Source organism: Hyperolius riggenbachi, chromosome 2, assembly GCF_040937935.1.
Source record: "Hyperolius riggenbachi isolate aHypRig1 chromosome 2, aHypRig1.pri, whole genome shotgun sequence".
Lineage (NCBI taxonomy): Eukaryota > Metazoa > Chordata > Amphibia > Anura > Hyperoliidae > Hyperolius > Hyperolius riggenbachi.
This window is the reverse complement of record NC_090647.1, coordinates 33,988,690-34,007,965: the sequence shown is the minus strand read 5'-3', so window position 1 is coordinate 34,007,965 and position 19,276 is coordinate 33,988,690. Positions and strand designations below refer to the sequence as shown.

The following is a 19,276-nucleotide window of genomic DNA, read 5'->3' as shown; positions in this document are numbered from 1 at the left end:
CAGCTCGACGGCGGCTTTTTTCAAAATTTGCTTCAGGCGGCAAAAAGTCTAGGGCCGGCCCTGTAAGAGCCCCTTTACTGTAAATGCATTTTAACAGGAAGAATAAGAAAAAAATGGAAAAAATTCATTATTTCTCAGTTTTCAGCCATTATATTATTAAAATAATACATGCCTCCATAATTAAAACTCACGTATTGTATTTGCCCATATGCCCCGGGTATTTCACCGTTAAAATTATGTCCCTATCACAATGTATGGCGACAATATTTTATTTGGAAATAAAGGTGCATTTTTTCCGTTTTGCGTCCATCACTGTTTAGAAGCCCATAATTTATTAAATCATATTGATATACTCCTTTGACATGCATATTTAAAAAGTTCAGACCCTTAGGTAACTATTTATGTTTTTTTTGTTTTTTTTATTATTGTAATTTTTTTTTTTTTTTTATTTAAACTTGTATGTGGGTATTTTTTGGTGTGGGAGGTAAACAGGGTTTTTTTTAAATATATTTATATGTTTAATTTGAATTTTTTTTTTTCAGGTGTAATTTGCTATTTGGCCACAAGATGGCCAGAATAAAAAAGTCCTGGGAGCGATCGATCTCGCTCCCAGGCAGAAGAAAGGAGCCCAGAGCTCAGAAAAGCCGCAGCATCTGAAGAGACGCTGTCGGCTTTAATCCGGGGGGGTCCGATCAGCGAAAGGGATTTATAATCCCTTTCACTGATCGGTGGGCTAGCGGCCAGCAGCGGGGGCGCGCACGGGGGGGCCCGCGGGAGCGCGCGCGACCCGCGGGAGTGCGCGCAGCCCAACTGGACGAGAAATCTCGTCCAGTTGGGCTTAAGTGGTTAATATTCAGGGAATTGGGTGGAGCCTATAATAGCCAATCAAAATTCACCTGTTGATTTTCAAGGGGAATATTTAAATTGCTGCCATTTTTACACTGCTAATAGCAAATGCCTCAAACCTGCTACAGTTGATCATTGGGTGACTGGGGTTCAAATGCTGGAGTGGGACGGAGCCACAAACAGCCTATCTGATTTGTTTCATTTCATGGGAATATACAAATTATTGATGCCAAGGACCCCAAAGCTCACAAACGTGGTCATTGAGTGTTTATGCATTAGGGTTAGAAAGTGGGCGGAGCCAACACCAGTCAAATACATACACAGGCAACGCCGGGTCATCAGTGGGTGGAGACAAATACAAATTTCTCTGGGCAAATGTAAACTGCAGCCATTCTTACACTGTTAATGGCAGGGTTCTCAAACTTTGCACAGTTGGTCACTGGGTGACTGAGATTAATATTCAGAAAAATGAGGTTGAACCTACAAAAGTGAATCAAACTTCACCTATTGCTTTTCAAGGGGAATATTTAATTGCTACCATTCTTGCACTGTTAATGACACAAGCTTTAAACCCGGTACAGTTGGTCATTGGGTGAGTGGGGTTCAAATTCAGAAAAGGGTTTAGAGCCACAAACAGCCAATCAGATTTTTTAATTTCAATGCAAATTATTGATACCAAAGACCGCAAAGCTCACAAACTTGGTCATTGAGTAATTGTGTGTTAGAAAATTTGGGCGGAGCCAACACCAGCCAAATACATACTCGGGCAACGCCGGGCAATCAGCTAGTTCCCTATAAACTAAACAAGCCTTGCCCACAGCCTTGGCACTGTAGCAAGGGCTTATGGGAGCTCAGTCTGGGCAGGAGGAGGAGGAGTTCACAAGCCATTGATTTCAGAGGCAGAGGCGAGGTTGGAGAAGGAGAGGGGGCTGAATATACACACAGGCAAGCTGATAGTATCTCCAGTCCTCATCCTGTGACAATGTGACAAACAGAACATGGCTACCCTCATTGTATCACAGGAATAAATAATCATAAACTTTTGAAGCTGTTTGCAGCTAGATATGCTGTGTAAACTATCTAAACTTTAGACAAGATATACAGACAAGTTACTCTGTTATAGTTAGTTTTTCATCTCGGATCCACTTTAAAACGCATTCCGATCTGCAACCTGACAAGTGTGGACTGAGACTGAGACGAAAAACAAAAATCCTTTTTAAAAATGTTATTTGTTCCTTCAGAGTACAGGGACAACAGATATGCAGTGTGGGTACACTGACAATGTCCTCGTTCTGTGGATAGAAAGCAACTTTGTATCACACATCAATATTCATCAAAGAAACATTCATTTCACTTTGAATAGCGATGTAAAAAGGCCGCATCTCCAGCACAGCACCTGGGAGGGGGCGGCGGCCTAGCTGCCAATATTTAATTCTGATTTTTGTGAGGCTTTGGTGGTGTGGGCATGGGGGACCTGGAGGACGAGAGGGTGAGGGGTGTTTTGGGAGCTGTCTGCTGTTTGCTGTGGAGCAAATACTCAGAGTAAAGTAACAAGCTTCACTCCTGTTGTATATTCCGGCAGATTGGGCAACAGGAAAATGGCGTCTGAAGCCCAGCGCCAGAGTGTATTTGTGTCTCCAGTGCTGGGCTCCAGCTGCCATCTCCTGCAGCTCTGCGCTGCCTGTCAGCATGGGAAATCTGCAGCTGGAGCAACACTGGAGGATAGAAGAGTGTAAAAATGGGATTTTTGGTTGCTAGAGGTAACCACCTTTTCAGCACCAGCAGTATAAGAACTGCGCTGAGTAACTTGACAGTCTCGCAGCCAGGGCTGCCTTCTGAAATTTCTGGGCCCCATACTGGGCAAATCTACAGGGCCCCCCTCATGCCAAATCACAATCTGCAGAAAGCTCTATAAAGGCCTGAACACGCGGGCGCCCTTGTGTCTGCTTTTCATAATCTGTAACATTGATGTATTAAGAGCCCACTCACACTAGAAACGCTTTTCTGAGCGTATTGCGATTGATTAGCGGTTTTTAAAATCGCTCTCATTCACTTTCATTAAAATCGCAGGAAAAATCACGGAGAAATAGCAATTTTCGCGTATGCGATATCGCAGCAATTTTTCCACGATTTTTACAGTGATTATAATGAAAGTGAATGGGAGCAATTTTAAACACCGCTAATCAATCGCAAAATGCTCAGAAAAGCGCTTCTAGTGTGAAAGGGCCGTTTCTAGCCTTTTCGTCACACCAGACAAGAAATCCTGTGTCACGCCCCCACACACACACAAAATAAAAGTCGCACACAATATAGATCAGATTGTGAGCTCCTCTGAGGACAGTCAGTGACATGACTATGTAATCTGTAAAGTGCTGCAGAAGATGTCAGTGCTATATAAATAAATAATAATATGGTAGGACATTAGACTATGACTATGGTAGGATTAGATTGTGAGCTCCTCTGAGGATAGTGACATGACTATGTACTCTGTACAGCGCTGCAGAAGATGTCAGTGCTATATAAATACATAATAATAATATGGTAGGACATTAGACTATAACTATGGTAGGATTAGACTGTGTGCTCCTCTGAGGACAGTCAGTGACATAACTATGTACTCTGTACAGTACTGCAGAAAATGTCAGTGCTGTCCTCTGAGGACAGTTAGTACTGTATCTGGAACACAGGTAGTCATGTATTTTAATGTAACACATTGAGCCTCCAATGCTTTCTGTAGCAGTGGGATTCCAGTAGTCACTGACACATGGGACAGCGCTGCTTTGGAGAAAAAGCAAGCAGCTCTGCATTTTCACATTGCAGTGCTGCTCAGCACATAAAAGTATGAGCTATGCATCATCTGATCTATAGGGAGAGAGAGGCAGAATGATGGACAAGAGAGAAGGGAAGGATATACTGTACTGTATGTATATCTTCCTCACCAGGACTGCAGGCTTTTCTAGCTGTCCCCTTGCCAGGGGAGATCAGGATCGCACATCCAGCATGTGGGGGAGGGAGAGAGATAAAGGGACTTAAAGTGGAGCAATTAGGCAGCAGCCTGAGAGCTTTTAAAAGAGTGAATTTCAGCAAATGAACGACTTCTATAAACATATCAAAGATCTGCTCCTATCATTTTCCTCAGTATACACTGCCGATTGCAATACCTCTCCTCCCCCATTACATGTTGATCAGTGTGTGCTGTGCAGGGGGCTTATGGCAACCAGTGTATACAGTGTACAGTAACAACATAAGGACCCCCTATAGCTATACAAATAAACACTCCTCTTCCCTGTGCCACCCCCTTCCCTGCAGCTGCTGCCTGTGTCCCACATCAATGTCCTATCCATATACCGTATATACTCAAATACAAGCTGACCTCGTGTATAAGTCAACTCCAATATTCAAGCCTCTTAAGCTGGAATTTTTTTTAATTAACTCAAGTATAAGTCTACCCAGCAAAGTTATTGGCTGCACTTGGGGCTCAGGAGGGGTTAATGACTGCACTGCATACAGTATTGCAGCCATTAACCCCTTCTGTCCCTTAAGTGCAGCCAATAACTCCTCCAGGCCCCCAAGTGCTGCAGTAATTCACTCCCTATTATGCAGCCCAGTAATCCCCCCCCCCCCCCCCCCCCTGCCTCATTCCTTGGTAATTGTTGTGGCCAGGACTTTCACACCTGTGTTTTCTTGGCATTTCCTTTCCTCGCAGTATCACTTACCACTGGGTAAATTGCTGCAAATGGGAATGTCACTATTAGTACACACATTACTCAGTGTGCTCAGTGTTGTCCATGACTCGTGTATAATTCGACCCCTATACTTTTATGAAGTGAATCAAACCTACATTTCTAGACTTATACTCGAGTATATACAGTAGTTACCAGTCCTCAGCACTCTTCCACTTCCTCGAATATCCCGGGCCTTTGCTCTGCTCAGCTCCGCCCCTCAAAGTCAGAGAGAGGGGAGGGGGAGGATAGCAGAGCGTGCAGGAGAGAATCCAGTATGAGGAAGTGCAGAGTGGAATCAAAGCCACTTCATCAGGTAACCGTGCTGAGAGGCTGTACCTACAGTGTGTAAACGTCCTTATGCTTCACAATAGTTGGCTCGACTGACCTTTCAAAGCTGGATTCACTTATTAGGAAGAAGGAACAGCGAACATTTTGTTCCCATTGTGTTTTTACCTTCCCGAGGTCGATGGCGGCCGTATAGATGAGATCGTCTCCTTGTCGCACGAAGCGCGGGTGAGGCTTCTCTTTCACTAGGAAGATGATGTCCGCGGGGATGATGTTTGGACCCTGAAATGTGTCACCAACATGATCAACAGACGTGGAAACAGCACAAAGAATGGAAGATTGTGATTTGCTGGAGTGACCACAGAACAAAATGACACAGACTGAGTGACCACAGAGCCACGTGACACAGACTGAGTGACCACAGAGCCACGTGACACAGACTGAGCGACCACAGAGCCATGCGACACAGACTGAGTGACCACAGAGCCACGTGACACAGACTGAGCGACCACAGAGCCACGTGACACAGACTGAGCGACCACAGAGCCATGCGACACAGACTGAGTGACAATAGAGCCATGCGACATAGACTGAGTGACCACGGAACTATGCGATACAGACTAAGTAACTATGGAACTATGCGACACAGACTGAGCGACCACAGAGCCATGTGACACAGACTGAGTGACCACAGAGCCATGTGACACAGACTGAGTGACCACAGAGCCATGTGACACAGACTGAGTGAACACAGAGCCATGTGACACAGACTGAGTGACCACGTAACTATGTGACACAGACTGTGTGACCATGGAACTATGTGACACAGGCTAAATGACTATGGAACTACGGAACACAGATAGAGTGACCACAGAACTATGGGACACAGACTTAGTGACCACGGAAATATGGGACACAGACTTAGTGACCACGGAACTATGGTACACAGAATGAGTGACCACAGAACTATGTGACATAGACTGAGTGACCACGGAAGTATGTGACACAGACTGAGTGACCACAGAACTATCAGACACAGACTGAGTGACCACGGAACTATGCGACACAGACTGAGTGACCACGGAACTATAGGAAACAGACTGAGTTACCATGGAAGTATGGGACACAGACTGAGTGACCACGGAACTATCAGACACAGACTGAGTGACCATGGAACTATCAGACACAGACTGAGTGACCACGGAACTATCAGACACAGACTGAGTGACCACGGAACTATCAGACACAGACTGAGTGACAATGGAACTATATGACACAGACTGAGTGACCACGGAACTATGGGACACAGACTAAGTGACCACAGAACTATCAGACACAGACTGAGTGACCACGGAACTATGCGACACAGACTGAGTGACCACAGAACTATGGGACACAGACTGAGTGACCACAGAACTATGGGAAATAGACTGAGTGACCACGGAACTATGGGACACAGACTGAGTGACCACGGAACTATGGGACACAGACTGAGTGACCACGGAACTATGGGACACAGACTGAGTGACCACAGAACTATGGGAAATAGACTGAGTGACCACGGAACTATGGGACACAGAGTGAGTGACCACGGAACTATGGGACACAGAGTGAGTGACCACGGAACTATGGGACACAGACTGAGTGACCACAGAGTGAGTGACCACGGAACTATGGGACACAGACTGAGTGACCACAGAACTATGGGAAATAGACTGAGTGACCACGGAACTATGGGACACAGAGTGAGTGACCACGGAACTATGGGACACAGAGTGAGTGACCACGGAACTATGGGACACAGACTGAGTGACCACAGAGTGAGTGACCACGGAACTATGGGACACAGACTGAGTGACCACAGAACTATGGGAAATAGACTGAGTGACCACGGAACTATGGGACACAGAGTGAGTGACCACGGAACTATGGGACATAGACTGAGTGACACAGAGCCCAAAAAAAGAAAAAAAAGCTGCTCATCTGTATTTCAAAGCTGTTCTAGTCCTCTGTTTCACAGCTACAGCAATGCAGATGGAGAGTTCTCACTCCTCTCTAATTTGTATTGTTGTATTACCTTCCCTCTGATCAGTAACCAGTAGATTCTTCTATCACAACAGGCAGTTCTGAGTCAGGATGTTTACTCCAGCAGATCAGATAAGCAGAAACCAACAGAGGTGAGCTGACTGCAGCTCTTTTGCTGCTGAACTGCATAGTTTAGCACTTGTGTATTGTATATTACATACAAGAAGTTTTAAATCAATACCCTACTGCTACTATATTACATACAGAAATACTGCCAGCTGAGGCACTTGACTGTCAGCTCCATTGACTGAACCTTCATAAACGCTGTGGATAATGTGTAAGCTTACCTGGTCGCCCTCGTTGGGAAAGGTGATCCTGGTGCCGGGCTTCCAGCCCGGATGGACATCAATGGAGAGAATCTTGTCCCGTATGCTGGATGTATGGCCGTCTTCATTCATGACCTGTGGAGAAGAGGGAGGGATCAATGGCCCACAGCAGTGCTGGTTAACTCGCTGGAAACAGAGGGTCTCAAGTGCACCTCCTGACTTTAGCTACATATGACAGATTGAACTTGGCCGAGGCGGACGACACGGCTTCTTACGTTCTCCTGGAGGCCACCACTGCCTGAAGCCTTCTTGAAGATCTCATCCGTGTTCCACTACAAGAAAAAGCACGGTCGTGCTGCACCAGCGCGAGTACGGCGGCACATGCGCAGTATCATGGAGCCGCATAAGGACAGGCATGCTGGATAGATCTTGCTAGAAAGCGCTCCTGTAGTTTTTAGCGTTCACCGTAAGATTTATGAGAAATGTGATATGAAAAAAAAATAATTTCTGCTGGCTTCCATCTTTACTGTTTGTAATGCCAAAATAGACATCACTTCTGTCCTTCTCTTTATTTTCAACCCAGCTCAGTTTTAATTTTCCCTCACTACTGTCAGAGCTTACTGTCCCTCCCACAGCAAACATCACCTAGACAGCAGGCTTACTTCACTCTTCACAGGGTGGGAGGATTCAACGACCTTCTGTTCATAGTATCCTCGTCTTATCCGAAATAGGAAGCATCCTGTTATTTACGTACTGAGATAAGCTTGTTTACATATATTTTGGGGCACTAACTATTTTTTTGCCATTATTTTTTTTTGGGGGGGGGGGGGGGGGGAGGTTTGAATATTACAACCCCCTTTAACTGACTAATGTACAGGATCCCAAAGCTACATATCTGAAACCCACCCTATGTGAGCCTCTCTCTGGTCTCTATACAGGTAAAGGGCACAACACAAGACGGCATGTCTGGCTTCTATACCCAGACTCCTACAGGAGCCCAACAAACAGCACACCTTTAAATCGCATGAGAATGAAGCTGAAGCATTGCAAAACTCTGACATGATTAAAAGACTGAAGTGAGAAGAAAATAGAGGCTCCTTTTCTTTCTTTTTTAAACAATACCAGTTGCCTGGCCGCCCTGCTGATCTATTTGGCTCCAGTAGTGTGTGAATCACACCAGAAACAAGCATGCAGCAAATCTTGTCCGATCTGACAATAATGTCAGAAACACCTGATCTGCAGCATGCTTGTTCAGGGTCTATGGCTAAATGTATTAGAGACAATGGATCACCAGGACAGCCAGGCAACTGGTATTGCTTAAAAGGAAATAAATATGGTAGCCTCCATAGCCCTTTTGCAACAGTTGTCCTTTATGGTCTACTGGTGGGACAAGCAAAGTCTATTGTTTTCAGTCCTGTAGAGTCTCTCTGGGTTAGGCTTACTCTCTTACCCTGCGTGAGATTTTAATCTTCTTTGTGCAGCCAAAATACAAGTCCTCCAATGAAAGGTAGAGATCTCTCTCGATGGGCGGATCCTGTTTCTTCACCCCTCTTCCCCGCAGACCCCCGAATCCCGTGTTCACCTCTGAGCCGTCCGGTGTGAAAAAGTCTGGAAGAGAAATAAAGTCCAGGGAGCTGAATCTGCGAGAGTTGTCAGCAAGACTTGTCTATGTGTAGCTTTAAAGGGATCCAAGCAGCTTTTTTTCCCCCTGCAGTCTGTCCTGCTTTCTAATAAATATAGGAACTGCCATTTCCCCCCTGCCCTTCCCTCTGCCCTCATTTATTCAGGGGAAGATGTGAATATAATCTAGTGTGACTTCTCTAAACTGAAGTAGTGTCCTATCCCCCCGCCGATCAAAGCTATTGTTTGCTCATTGCTACTGCTAATTACAGCAGTATCTGCCTGCTCTTTCTGCGGATGGCAGGCCCTGGAAGTAGGGCAGTAAAAGCCTCTAACAAAAATGTAAATGTAAAAAGAAGAGGTATATTTTTTTTAGTAATGAGCCACATTGTTAGTATGCATTTTGAATGTGCTATTGAGCTGCCCTGGGGGCTAAAAATGCTGCTTGCTTCACTTTAACCCCAGTTCCTTTCCTTTTTAGAGACCATTAACAAATTCTGAGGTCTCCCTTTTGTCTGTTTGCCAGCTGTCACTGGGACAGTGAGTGGTGTTACAACAAGGATACAGACAGTTCAATAAGCCATGCAGGAGTTTTAGCCATTCCTTACTCCATCCATTTTGGCTAAAGTTACACCTTAACCTTTTCCCAGTCTGGTATCTTTCCTAAACTGCCTTCCTCCTGCTGTAACCTAACCTAACGCCTCGAGAAATGTCTCGATCCAAGTTACCTCTATCGATCATTAACCAGAATCCTCATCCAATACTTTCCCCAAATCATAAATCTAAGCTGCGCCTAAGACAGCTCTAGACCTTCTCTCCAAGGCCTGGTAACACTCAACTCACCCAACATAACCAGGTGAGGACCACAGGCTTACACCCCCCCCCCCCCCTCAGGGACCAGGACATTGTTTACAATTCAGGCCCCTGTAGGGCCATACAGCTTAGTACACAAATGAATCTTGCTTTTTTTTCTTGCCACCAACAGAGCTTTCTGTTGGTGGCATCTGATCGCTGCTGTGATCTGCATTTTTTTTAAATTATTATTATTTTTTAATAAAAAGGCCTATTTTCTTTTTATTTTATCTCTCCCCCGACAGCCAATTCCCGCGATCGCTTCTCAGAGGCATCAGCCTATGAGAGACGTTTGTGATCCTTTCCTGGGGACAGCCGAGTGACAGAGCTGTCCCCCGTACAGCACTGCACTAGATCGCAGCGATGTACAACCACTTTCTGCGTTTTTGTTTTTTCCTTTTCTTAGCCTGCCAGATCACGGCTGGCAGGTTGTTTTACGGAGCTCCACTCAGTGAGGATGCGCATGCATCTGCGCGTGCAATTCCTGCTAATCTTCGCCCCCAGGACTTGACGCTGATCGGCGTTAGGCGGTCCTGGGGGAACCACCTTCCTGACGCCTATTGTCGTTAGGCGGTCGGGAAGGGTTACATTTAAATACTTACCTCAGGAGGGGAGAAAGCCTCTGGATCCTAAAGAGGCTTCCCCCGTCCTTATCTGTCAGCCGTTCCAGTGCTGGGACTTCTGAAGAGTGGCCTCCCTGCACATGGCAACTAGCACCATCCTGGCTTGGGCGGAAACAGCCAAGTCTGATGGGGTCTGTGATACTGCATAGACACAGATGGCTTGTAGCAATGCGGACCCGATCTCTCCCGGCTTTTTCCGAAGAAAGCAGAGCGGGACGGTGCTAGTGTGTCTGCTGTTTTTCAGAGGTGCCAGCACTGGAACAGGCCTGCGGAGGAGGAAGAGATACACCTCTTTAGGATCCAGAGGTTTCTCCCTCCTGAGGTAAGAACCTCCTAGGGGCACTTTTTTTCCGCTTCAGGTACACTTTCAGAACCTTCAAATTAAGAATACTTGCTGGTTGACAACGCAGGTGAAGCCCACACAGGTAAAGTCCCGCAGAACAAAGACTAACACTTTAATTATTGACCATTATCCATCAGAGAATATTTGAGCTCTTACCTGCAAACGGATTATCTCCTCCAAAAAACTCTTTGAAAGTCTTCTCTGGATTGCCATGGTATACGTAGCCTGAGGTCCAAGCTTCCTCGCCTCCGAATTCAACCGGAATGCCACCTTTCAGACCCTCCTCCCCAAATTTATCATAGGTGGCCTTCTTCCTCACTGTTGGGGACAAAGGACAGAATGTATTCAGGAACAGAACAGACTAGTGTTACTTCATGCAGAATTCATTTTACTTATGCTACAGTTACATGGATGGTTGTGGAGCCGACTGCTAGAGCCTTCAGCTAACTGCCACTTCACTACCACTTCAGCTAACTGCCTTCAGCTGTGTAGCCTATGAACGGAGATGTCCAGTATTTTTCAAGGTGTATTTGCAACATACTACAGTGGTCTCGTGGCCACTGATCTAAAAAGAAGTTGGTGGCATATGACAATTGTGTACTTATTGAGGATCAGTGCCTGGTTCTATTCTCTTTGGGCGATGGATACTACAGCGGTAATTGGGCAGTTAGAGGGAACCTAAACTGAAAAGGATGTGGATTTTTCTTTTTAAAATAATACCAGTTTCTGGACTCTTCTGCTGCGCCTGTGTCTCTAATACTTTTAGCCACAGCCCTTGAACAAGCATGCGGATCAGGTGCTCTGACTGAAGTCAGACTGGATTAGCTGCATGCTTGTTTCAGGTGTGTGATTCAGCCACTACTGCAGCCAAAGCGATCATCAGGACTGCCAGGCAACTGGTATTGTTTAAAAAGAAACATCTATACTGTATGCCTCTCAGTTAAGGTTCCCTTTAACCTCCCTAGCGTGCTGGAAGGAAAAAAAAAAACCTTCCCGCAGCCGTAGGGGCGCGGGAATCAGAACGCCAGGGAGGTTTAAGGAAACCTGAAAGGTAAAAAAAAAGTGCCCAATTGGGCTACTTACCTCAGTCTAAAGGCCTGCGCAGGTCTAATTTTTCAGCCCCGCAGCCATGCTACCCGTACCCTACCCGCAACCCGCTTTCTGGTGAACCTGATACTCGCACCCGACCCGCAACCCAATTAAAATCAAGATGGGTACCTGAACCCGACCCTCATTTCAGGTACCTGACCTGATGATTTGTGCGGGTCTAAGTTTTCAGACCCGCACCCGACCTGCAGCCCGCTACCAGCACCTGACCCGCTTTCTGGTGAATCTGGTACCCGCACCCGCTACCCGATTGAAATCAAAATGGGTACCCGAACCTGACCGGATGCAGGCCTTTACTTCAGTCCCCCATCCCCCCCTCACTGTTCCAGTGCCGGGACCCCTCCGAAGCTCACTGAAAAGGGCTTGTCTACGGAGCTCGGCCACACTATGCAGGCTCGGATGACATGCTCCTGCACAGTAGCACCAAACGGGCTCACCTTTTTCCGAATTGGAGGTACCCTGCAGGCGCGTGTGATGTTTGTTAAGAGCCACCAGAAAAAAAGCAGTTCACCACTCCCTAACGAATTTTCTTTATTTTAAAGAGACTCCGTAACAAAAATTGCATCCTGTTTTTTATCATCCTACAAGTTCCAAAAGCTATTCTAATGTGTTCTGGCTTACTGCAGCACGTTCTACTATCACCATCTCTGTAATAAATCAACTTATCGCTCTCTTGTCAGACTTGTCAGCCTGTGTCTGGAAGGCTGCCAAGTTCTTCAGTGTTGTGGTCCTGTGATGCATCTCCCCCCTCCAGGCCCCTCTCTGCACACTGCCTGTGTATTATTTAGATTAGGGCAGCTTCTCTCTTCTCTCTTATCTTTTACAAGCTGGATAAATCCTCCTCTGAGCTGGCTGGGCTTTCACATACTGAGTATTACATACAGGCAGAGCTGTCTGCACTCTGCAGGAAGAAACAGCCTGACACTTCAGTGGAAGATAGCTGCAGGGGGAAAGAAACACACAAATGATCTCTTGAGATTAAAAAGGAAGGGTGTATACAGCCTGCTTGTGTATGGATGTATTTTCTATGTGTGGACATACTGTACATCAACCTACTTCCTGTTTTGGTGGCCATTTTGTTTGTTTATAAACAAACTTTTTAAAACTGTTTTTAACCACTTTTAATGCGGCGAGGAGCGGCGAAATTGTGACAGAGGGTAATAGGAGATGTCCCCTAACGCACTGGTATGTATACTTTTGTGCGATTTTAACAATACAGATTCTCTTTAAGTAGAGTGCATGTAGAAACACTGGTGCCCATGTTGCGTGACGGCTACTTGCTATTGCGGTGTATAAGGTGTGAGCAGCTGCACTGCTTCATGCATGGCCATGAGTTTGCAGGGAATCCCGGAATCCAGCAGTGGTCTGCAGGAGGACGTGTGCAGCCTCCAGAGGATCTACTGAGGGAAGTCACTTTTGCCTCCTCCAAATTTACAGGTTTGCTTTACCTTCCCTGGCGGTAACCCTGAGTCAATCTCGGACTAGCCATGGGAGGTCTATACAGTGCCTTAAGCGCAGGTGTTTAAACTGACCTCCCCAGGGATCGAGACTTCTTCAATCACTTTATTAGCGGTAAGCTGATAATGATCACCTCTAGTTGTGCTTTGACTAGTTGTAAGCATTAATAGACTGTTTTCCTCCCTAATCTATAACTCTCTGACACTGCAGCTGTCCCCTGCCCTGCTTACACCTCTCTGACACTGCAGCTGTCCCCTCCCCTGCTTACACCTCTGACACAGCAGCTGACCCCTCCCCTGCTTACACCTCTCTGACACTGCAGCTGTCCCCGGCCCTGCTTACACCTCTCTGACACTGCAGCTGTCCCCTGCCCTGCTTACACCTCTCTGACACAGCAGCTGACACCTCCCCTGCTTACACCTCTCTGACACTGCAGCTGTCCCCTCCCCTGCTTACACCTCTGACAGTGCAGCTGTCCCCTCCCCTGCTTACACCTCTCTGACACTGCAGCTGTCCCCTGCCCTGCTTACACCCCTCTGACACTGCAGCTGTCCCCTGCCCTGCTTACACCCCTCTGACACTGCAGCTGTCCCCTGCCCTGCTTACACCTGACACAGCAGCTGTCCCCTCCCCTGCTTACACCTCTCTGACAGCAGCTGACCCCTCCCCTGCTTACACCTCTGACAGTGCAGCTGTCCCCTCCCCTGCTTACACCCCTCTGACACTGCAGCTGTCCCCTGCCCTGCTTACACCCCTCTGACACTGCAGCTGTCCCCTGCCCTGCTTACACCCCTCTGACACTGCAGCTGTCCCCTGCCCTGCTTACACCTCTCTGACACAGCAGCTGACCCCTCCCCTGCTTACACTTCTCAGACAGTGCAGCTGTCCCCTCCGCTGCTTACACCTCTCTGACACAGCAGCTGACCCCTCCCCTGCTTACACCTTTCTGACACTGCACCTGTCCCCTCCCCTGCTTACACCTTTCTGACACTGCACCTGTCCCCTCCCCTGCTTACACCTTTCTGACACTGCGGCTGTCCCCTCCCCTGCTTACACCTTTCTGACACTGCGGCTGTCCCCTCCCCTGCTTACACCTCTCTGACACGGCAGCTGTCCCCTCCTCTGCTTACATCTGTCTGACACTGCAGCTGTCCCCTCCCCTGCTTACACCTCTCTGACACTGAAGCTGTCCCCTCCCCTGCCTACACCTCTCTGACACTGCAGCTGTCCCCTCCCCTGCTTACACCTCTCTGACACTGCCGCTGTCCCCAACCCTGCTTATATCTCTCTGACACTGAAGCTGTCCCCTCCTCTGCCTACACCTCTCTGACAGTGCAGCTTTCCTTGGCAGGTTTTGGTGCTCCATATCAATTGTTATATATAAAGCGCTTGAGGGGGCCCAATGTACAACTTGCACTGGGGCGCAGAACTCCGAAGCTACTGACCCATGGCAGGATGATCGCATTGCAGATGTGCCCAAGACATACAAGAAGCCAAGGAGCAACTCAACCCACCACCAATCCCTAACTATATGGAAATATCACTTTAATGTATTATGGACTTATATAACACCAACATGTTCTATGACCCAATAATAAAAACAGTATATAGTATAAATAAGTAACTTTGTAACAAACCTATAATATAGAGTTGTGGCAGAGCGATACTTAAACCCCGTTAACATTACACGCGTTCCCATCCGTGTTTCGGCAATGGGTGCAGGAGGCAGAAACGCGTGACATCAGACAGTGCATAGACTGCTCTGTCTGATGATCACATTACATGCGTCCCGGACCAGTGCGGTGCGCGGATGCATGCTGCACACATTTTTCAACAAACCGCTGATGGCTATTCAGTATAGTAAATGGAATCAGCCACACAACGCATTGAAACGCAGATGGTGTGTTATCGTATGCGTTGCGTTCCGATCGCACGGCCATCTGCATTTCATAATGTGAAGGGGCCTAAGATAAAAGCTCTGCCCATACAATATTCCAGATGTACACTAAGTGACCAAAAAAATAGAGACACCACTTATTTTAAAGGGAACCTGAGATTGAGCTACAGCAAAAAAATATGAATGTCTGGGGCTTCCTCCAGCCCCCTCCAGGCTGACTGCTCCCTCGCTGTCCTCCTCTGACACCCCGTTCGCCCGTAATTAGCCCCGGAAAGTTCTCTGGTCTGGGAGCGATCATACCGGAGAGGAATGGAGGAAGCCCCGGGTATGTATATTATTTATTGTGCCCCCATCTCAGGTAAACTTTAAAGTAGACGAGAGCAAAAGTGACGTACGTAGAAGCAAAATAAGGCAACAATGTTGCTATTTTTTATTGTCAGAAAGGCTTATCATGCTGGGAGTACATGATGAGATTTTCTGTCAGATATACTGTCAGATTGATTATTTCTGAGAGGCTAAATCTGATTACCAACCGATTTTCCAATCCATTTTTCATAAAAGTGAGCGGAAAATCGATCAGGAATAAGATTGGGCCTGTGGGAAATAATTGATCTGACAGTGTATTCCCAGCATTAAAAAGGCACTGTAGTGACATATATTAGAATGCAGTTAGTTATTGAGGATACTTTTATGGTAATTATCCTGGTTCCAGCATCAGAAACACTTCCTATAGATATAAATTGCTGTATATCGTATGTATGCCTACCATCCCAGTGATGCTTGGCCTAGGCTGTTTTTTTTTTTGTGTTTTTTTTTAAAACAATTTTTATTGAACTTTTTATAAGACAATACAAAAAACAACATTTACATGATCCCATCCCATCCCACCCCCCCTTCAAGGTTCCAGCTGGAGGAATTACATGGTTCATCACACATGGGCTCACATATCATGACAGAGTGATATACACTAACAAAAAGGAATATATACAGGCAGTTAGGGTTATAGGTAGCATAATACATACATATTATAGGTATTATCACATATCTAATTTGAATTTAGATAGCCATTTGGTCCATATCTTATAGAATTTTTTCTGTGAACCCCTATTGACATACATCCCTTTATATATGGGTAAATCGTTGTTAACTGACGAAATAAATGCCTCTAGGGTGGGAGGAGTAGCTGATTTCCAATTGATGGCAATTTGCCGCCTAGCATAAAACAGAAGTAACCTAGCTAAGAATAGTTTTTTTTCCGGGAGAGTTGTAGGGCTGAAGATGCTGAGTAGCATACTTTTAGGTGTAAGTGGGATTAAGGGGCTTACGATTTCGAAGAGTAGGGCATGGACGTTCTGCCAATAGTATGAGATCTTGGGGCAGGATCAGAAGATGTGATTAAAGTCAGCCCTGGAAGCCTTGCATCTCCAACAGCTATCTTGGTATTCAGGGCCAATTTTAGAGAGTTTGTATGGGGTAAGATATACTTGATACAGGTATTTAATTGCCACTAGTTTGTGTCGGGCCGCAATCGGAGTGGAGATGAACACAGACACTGAGTCGTTCCATTCATTATCAGTGAGATCCGGTAGCTCTTTCCTCCATAGCAGACAGGGCTTGTCCTTACAGGGATTATTGGTGTTTATAAGCGTGGTGTAGATTGTGGAGACAATGCCTGTCTGATCAATGTGGGATAAAACGTCTTCAAGTTGGTGCGCCTGCATAGTCAGTTTTGGTGAGGTGAATTGGGAGTGGAATGCATGCCGGATTTGGAGATAACGGAAATACATTGAATTAGGAAGGGAAAATTGTTGTTTAAGAACATTAAATTGCTTGATCTCATTACCTTCCACTAAATCTCTTAGCTTAGTTATGCCTTTATTAGCCCAGATGGATGGATCTGGAATGGAGAGAAATTCAGCTAGTTTAGCGTTATTCCAGAGCGAGGTAACTGGAGACCATTGGCCTTTAATGGAGATAAATCGTCCAGCTTCTTCCCATATTTGCACTGTAGTGATCATGGGTTGAGTGAGAAGAGGACTAGCTTTGGACCCCCTAAAGGGCAAACTGGCTAAGGCCAATGGGGAGCCTATAACTGATGCTTCCAGTGCTGAGGCCGGATTGTACAGGGACTGTTCGAACCACCAGTAAATGGTAGGGAGTACGGCCGCCCAGTAATAAAACTTCATCTTAGGGAGCGCAAGCCCCCCCTGGTCAACCGGGAGCTGCAGGCTAGACAAGGCAATGCGGGGAGAGGAAGCATTCCATATAAATGAGGAGAACATGGAATCGAGTGTTATGAACAGTTTGGCTGGTAATTTAATGGGAGTGTGTCTAAAGACATATATAAATTTAGGTAGAATGCACATTTTAATGAGATTGACACGGCCAATAAGCGATATTGGGAGAGTAGCCCATGCTCTCAGCTTATCTTTGACCTGTGTGAGTAGAGGCGTGATATTAAGAGCATAGAAATCTCTTATATTAGTTGTGAGTGTAATTCCTAGGTATTTTATTTGGGATACTACTTGCAGTTTTGTGTTAACAGTAGATTGTGTAGGGAAGGAGTCTAATGGTAGAAGGAGGGATTTATGCCAGTTGATTACTAGTCCGGAATATGAGCCAAAGGATTCTATTGTTGTTAGGGCTGATGTCAGGGATGCGTGCGGATCTGCTAGATACAGTAACAGATCGTCCGCATAGAGTGAGACTTTGTCTTCAAGGGAGCCCACCCGTAGACCTAGAATGTCTGGTTGTAGTCGGAGTAGTGCTGCCAACGGCTCTATGGCCAGGGCAAACAATGCAGGGGACAGGGGGCATCCTTGGCGAGTACCGCGCTCCAGGGAGAAGAAAGGGGAGACTTGGTTGCCAGTGCGGACTCTGGCTTTAGGGGAGTGGTACAGGGCCTTAATGTATGTAATAAATTTAGGGCCTATGTTGAATTTTTTGAGAACAGCCCATAAGTAAGGCCACTCAACCGTGTCGAAGGCCTTCTCAGCGTCGAGGGAGGCAATTACCCTACTGCCGGGGTTGGTGTGGTGTACGGATAAATGGGTAAATAATCTGCGAAGATTTATATCGCATCCCTTCCCCGGGATGAAGCCAGACTGATCCCTGTGTATGATGGAGGTGATGACTTTATTGAGGCGGAGGGCGAGTATTTTTGCTAAAATTTTGCTGTCAACATTTAATAACGAGATAGGGCGGTAGGAGGAGCAAAGTGTGGGATCACGTCCTGATTTGTGTATAACGGTAATTAAGGCCTCCGTCATAGAGGGAGATATGGTTCCCACACTCAGGATTTCCTTGTAAACAGTTAGTAATTGTGCAGCGAATTGACCCTTATATGTGGAGTACAGTTCTGATGGTAGCCCATCCAAGCCGGGGGCCTTCCCCTTTTTAAGGGAGAGTATAGCCTGGGTCACTTCAGTAAGTGATATGTCTGCCTCTAATGAGTCAGTCTCATCTGCATCCAGAGAAGGGAGCGGGATGGAGTGTAGGTAAGCATCAATTTCAGCCGGGGCCCTCGACACGGTTGAGGTATATAGCTTCCTATAGTAAGAGTAAAAAGTATTATTAATGTCTCCTGGATGTGTAAGAATGGTTCCGTCATCTACTTGTAGTGACGCTATTTGCGTGCTGGCACAGTCCTGTTTAGTTAGTCGGGCTAGTAATTTCCCCGTACGGTCGCCCTGCTCAAAAAGTCTTATTTTAGTTAACTGGAGTTCTCGTCTTGTATTATCAATCTGCTTGCTAGTGAGAGATAGCAATTGTGATTGCCATAGCTGATATGTCTGGGTATTTGGATTTGTGGTATATTCCTGTTCAGCCTGTTTAGTTTTTTCCTCCAGGTTGGTGAGTATAATATTGGACTGTCTCCTCTCTTTCGCTATGCTGGATATGTAAGCTCCACGGATAACTGCCTTATATGCGTCCCAGGTGACCAGGGGGGGGACCGGGTTATGGTCTAGAGAGTGGTATTCTTTCATCCTATCCTGGACTAGATATTTAACCCTGGGTTCTAATAGCCAGTGAGGGGATAGTCTCCAAATTGTAGTGGATATGGAGCTACCGAGGTCTAAAGTGAGGAGGAGCGGTGTGTGATCCGAAATACCCCTGGGCAGCAAAGCAAGGTCATGGACCAGCTGTTGTGCAGAGGGCGTGGCAAAGGC

The 19,276-nt window shown here is 46.4% G+C and overlaps 1 protein-coding gene across 1 annotated transcript in view; it reads right to left on the bottom strand.

Moving 5' to 3' along the window:
* Positions 1 to 19,276, bottom strand: part of DNAJB13 (DnaJ heat shock protein family (Hsp40) member B13) — a 46,471-nt gene that overhangs the window by 20,324 nt on the left and 6,871 nt on the right. Inside the window, exons 3-6 of the mRNA XM_068264684.1 lie at positions 10,802 to 10,963; positions 8,658 to 8,815; positions 7,229 to 7,342; positions 5,025 to 5,138 (exon numbers count right to left, since the gene is read on the bottom strand). Of these exons, the coding sequence (XP_068120785.1) occupies positions 5,025 to 5,138; positions 7,229 to 7,342; positions 8,658 to 8,815; positions 10,802 to 10,963 (548 nt within the window). The remainder of the gene's footprint in view (positions 1 to 5,024; positions 5,139 to 7,228; positions 7,343 to 8,657; positions 8,816 to 10,801; positions 10,964 to 19,276) is intronic.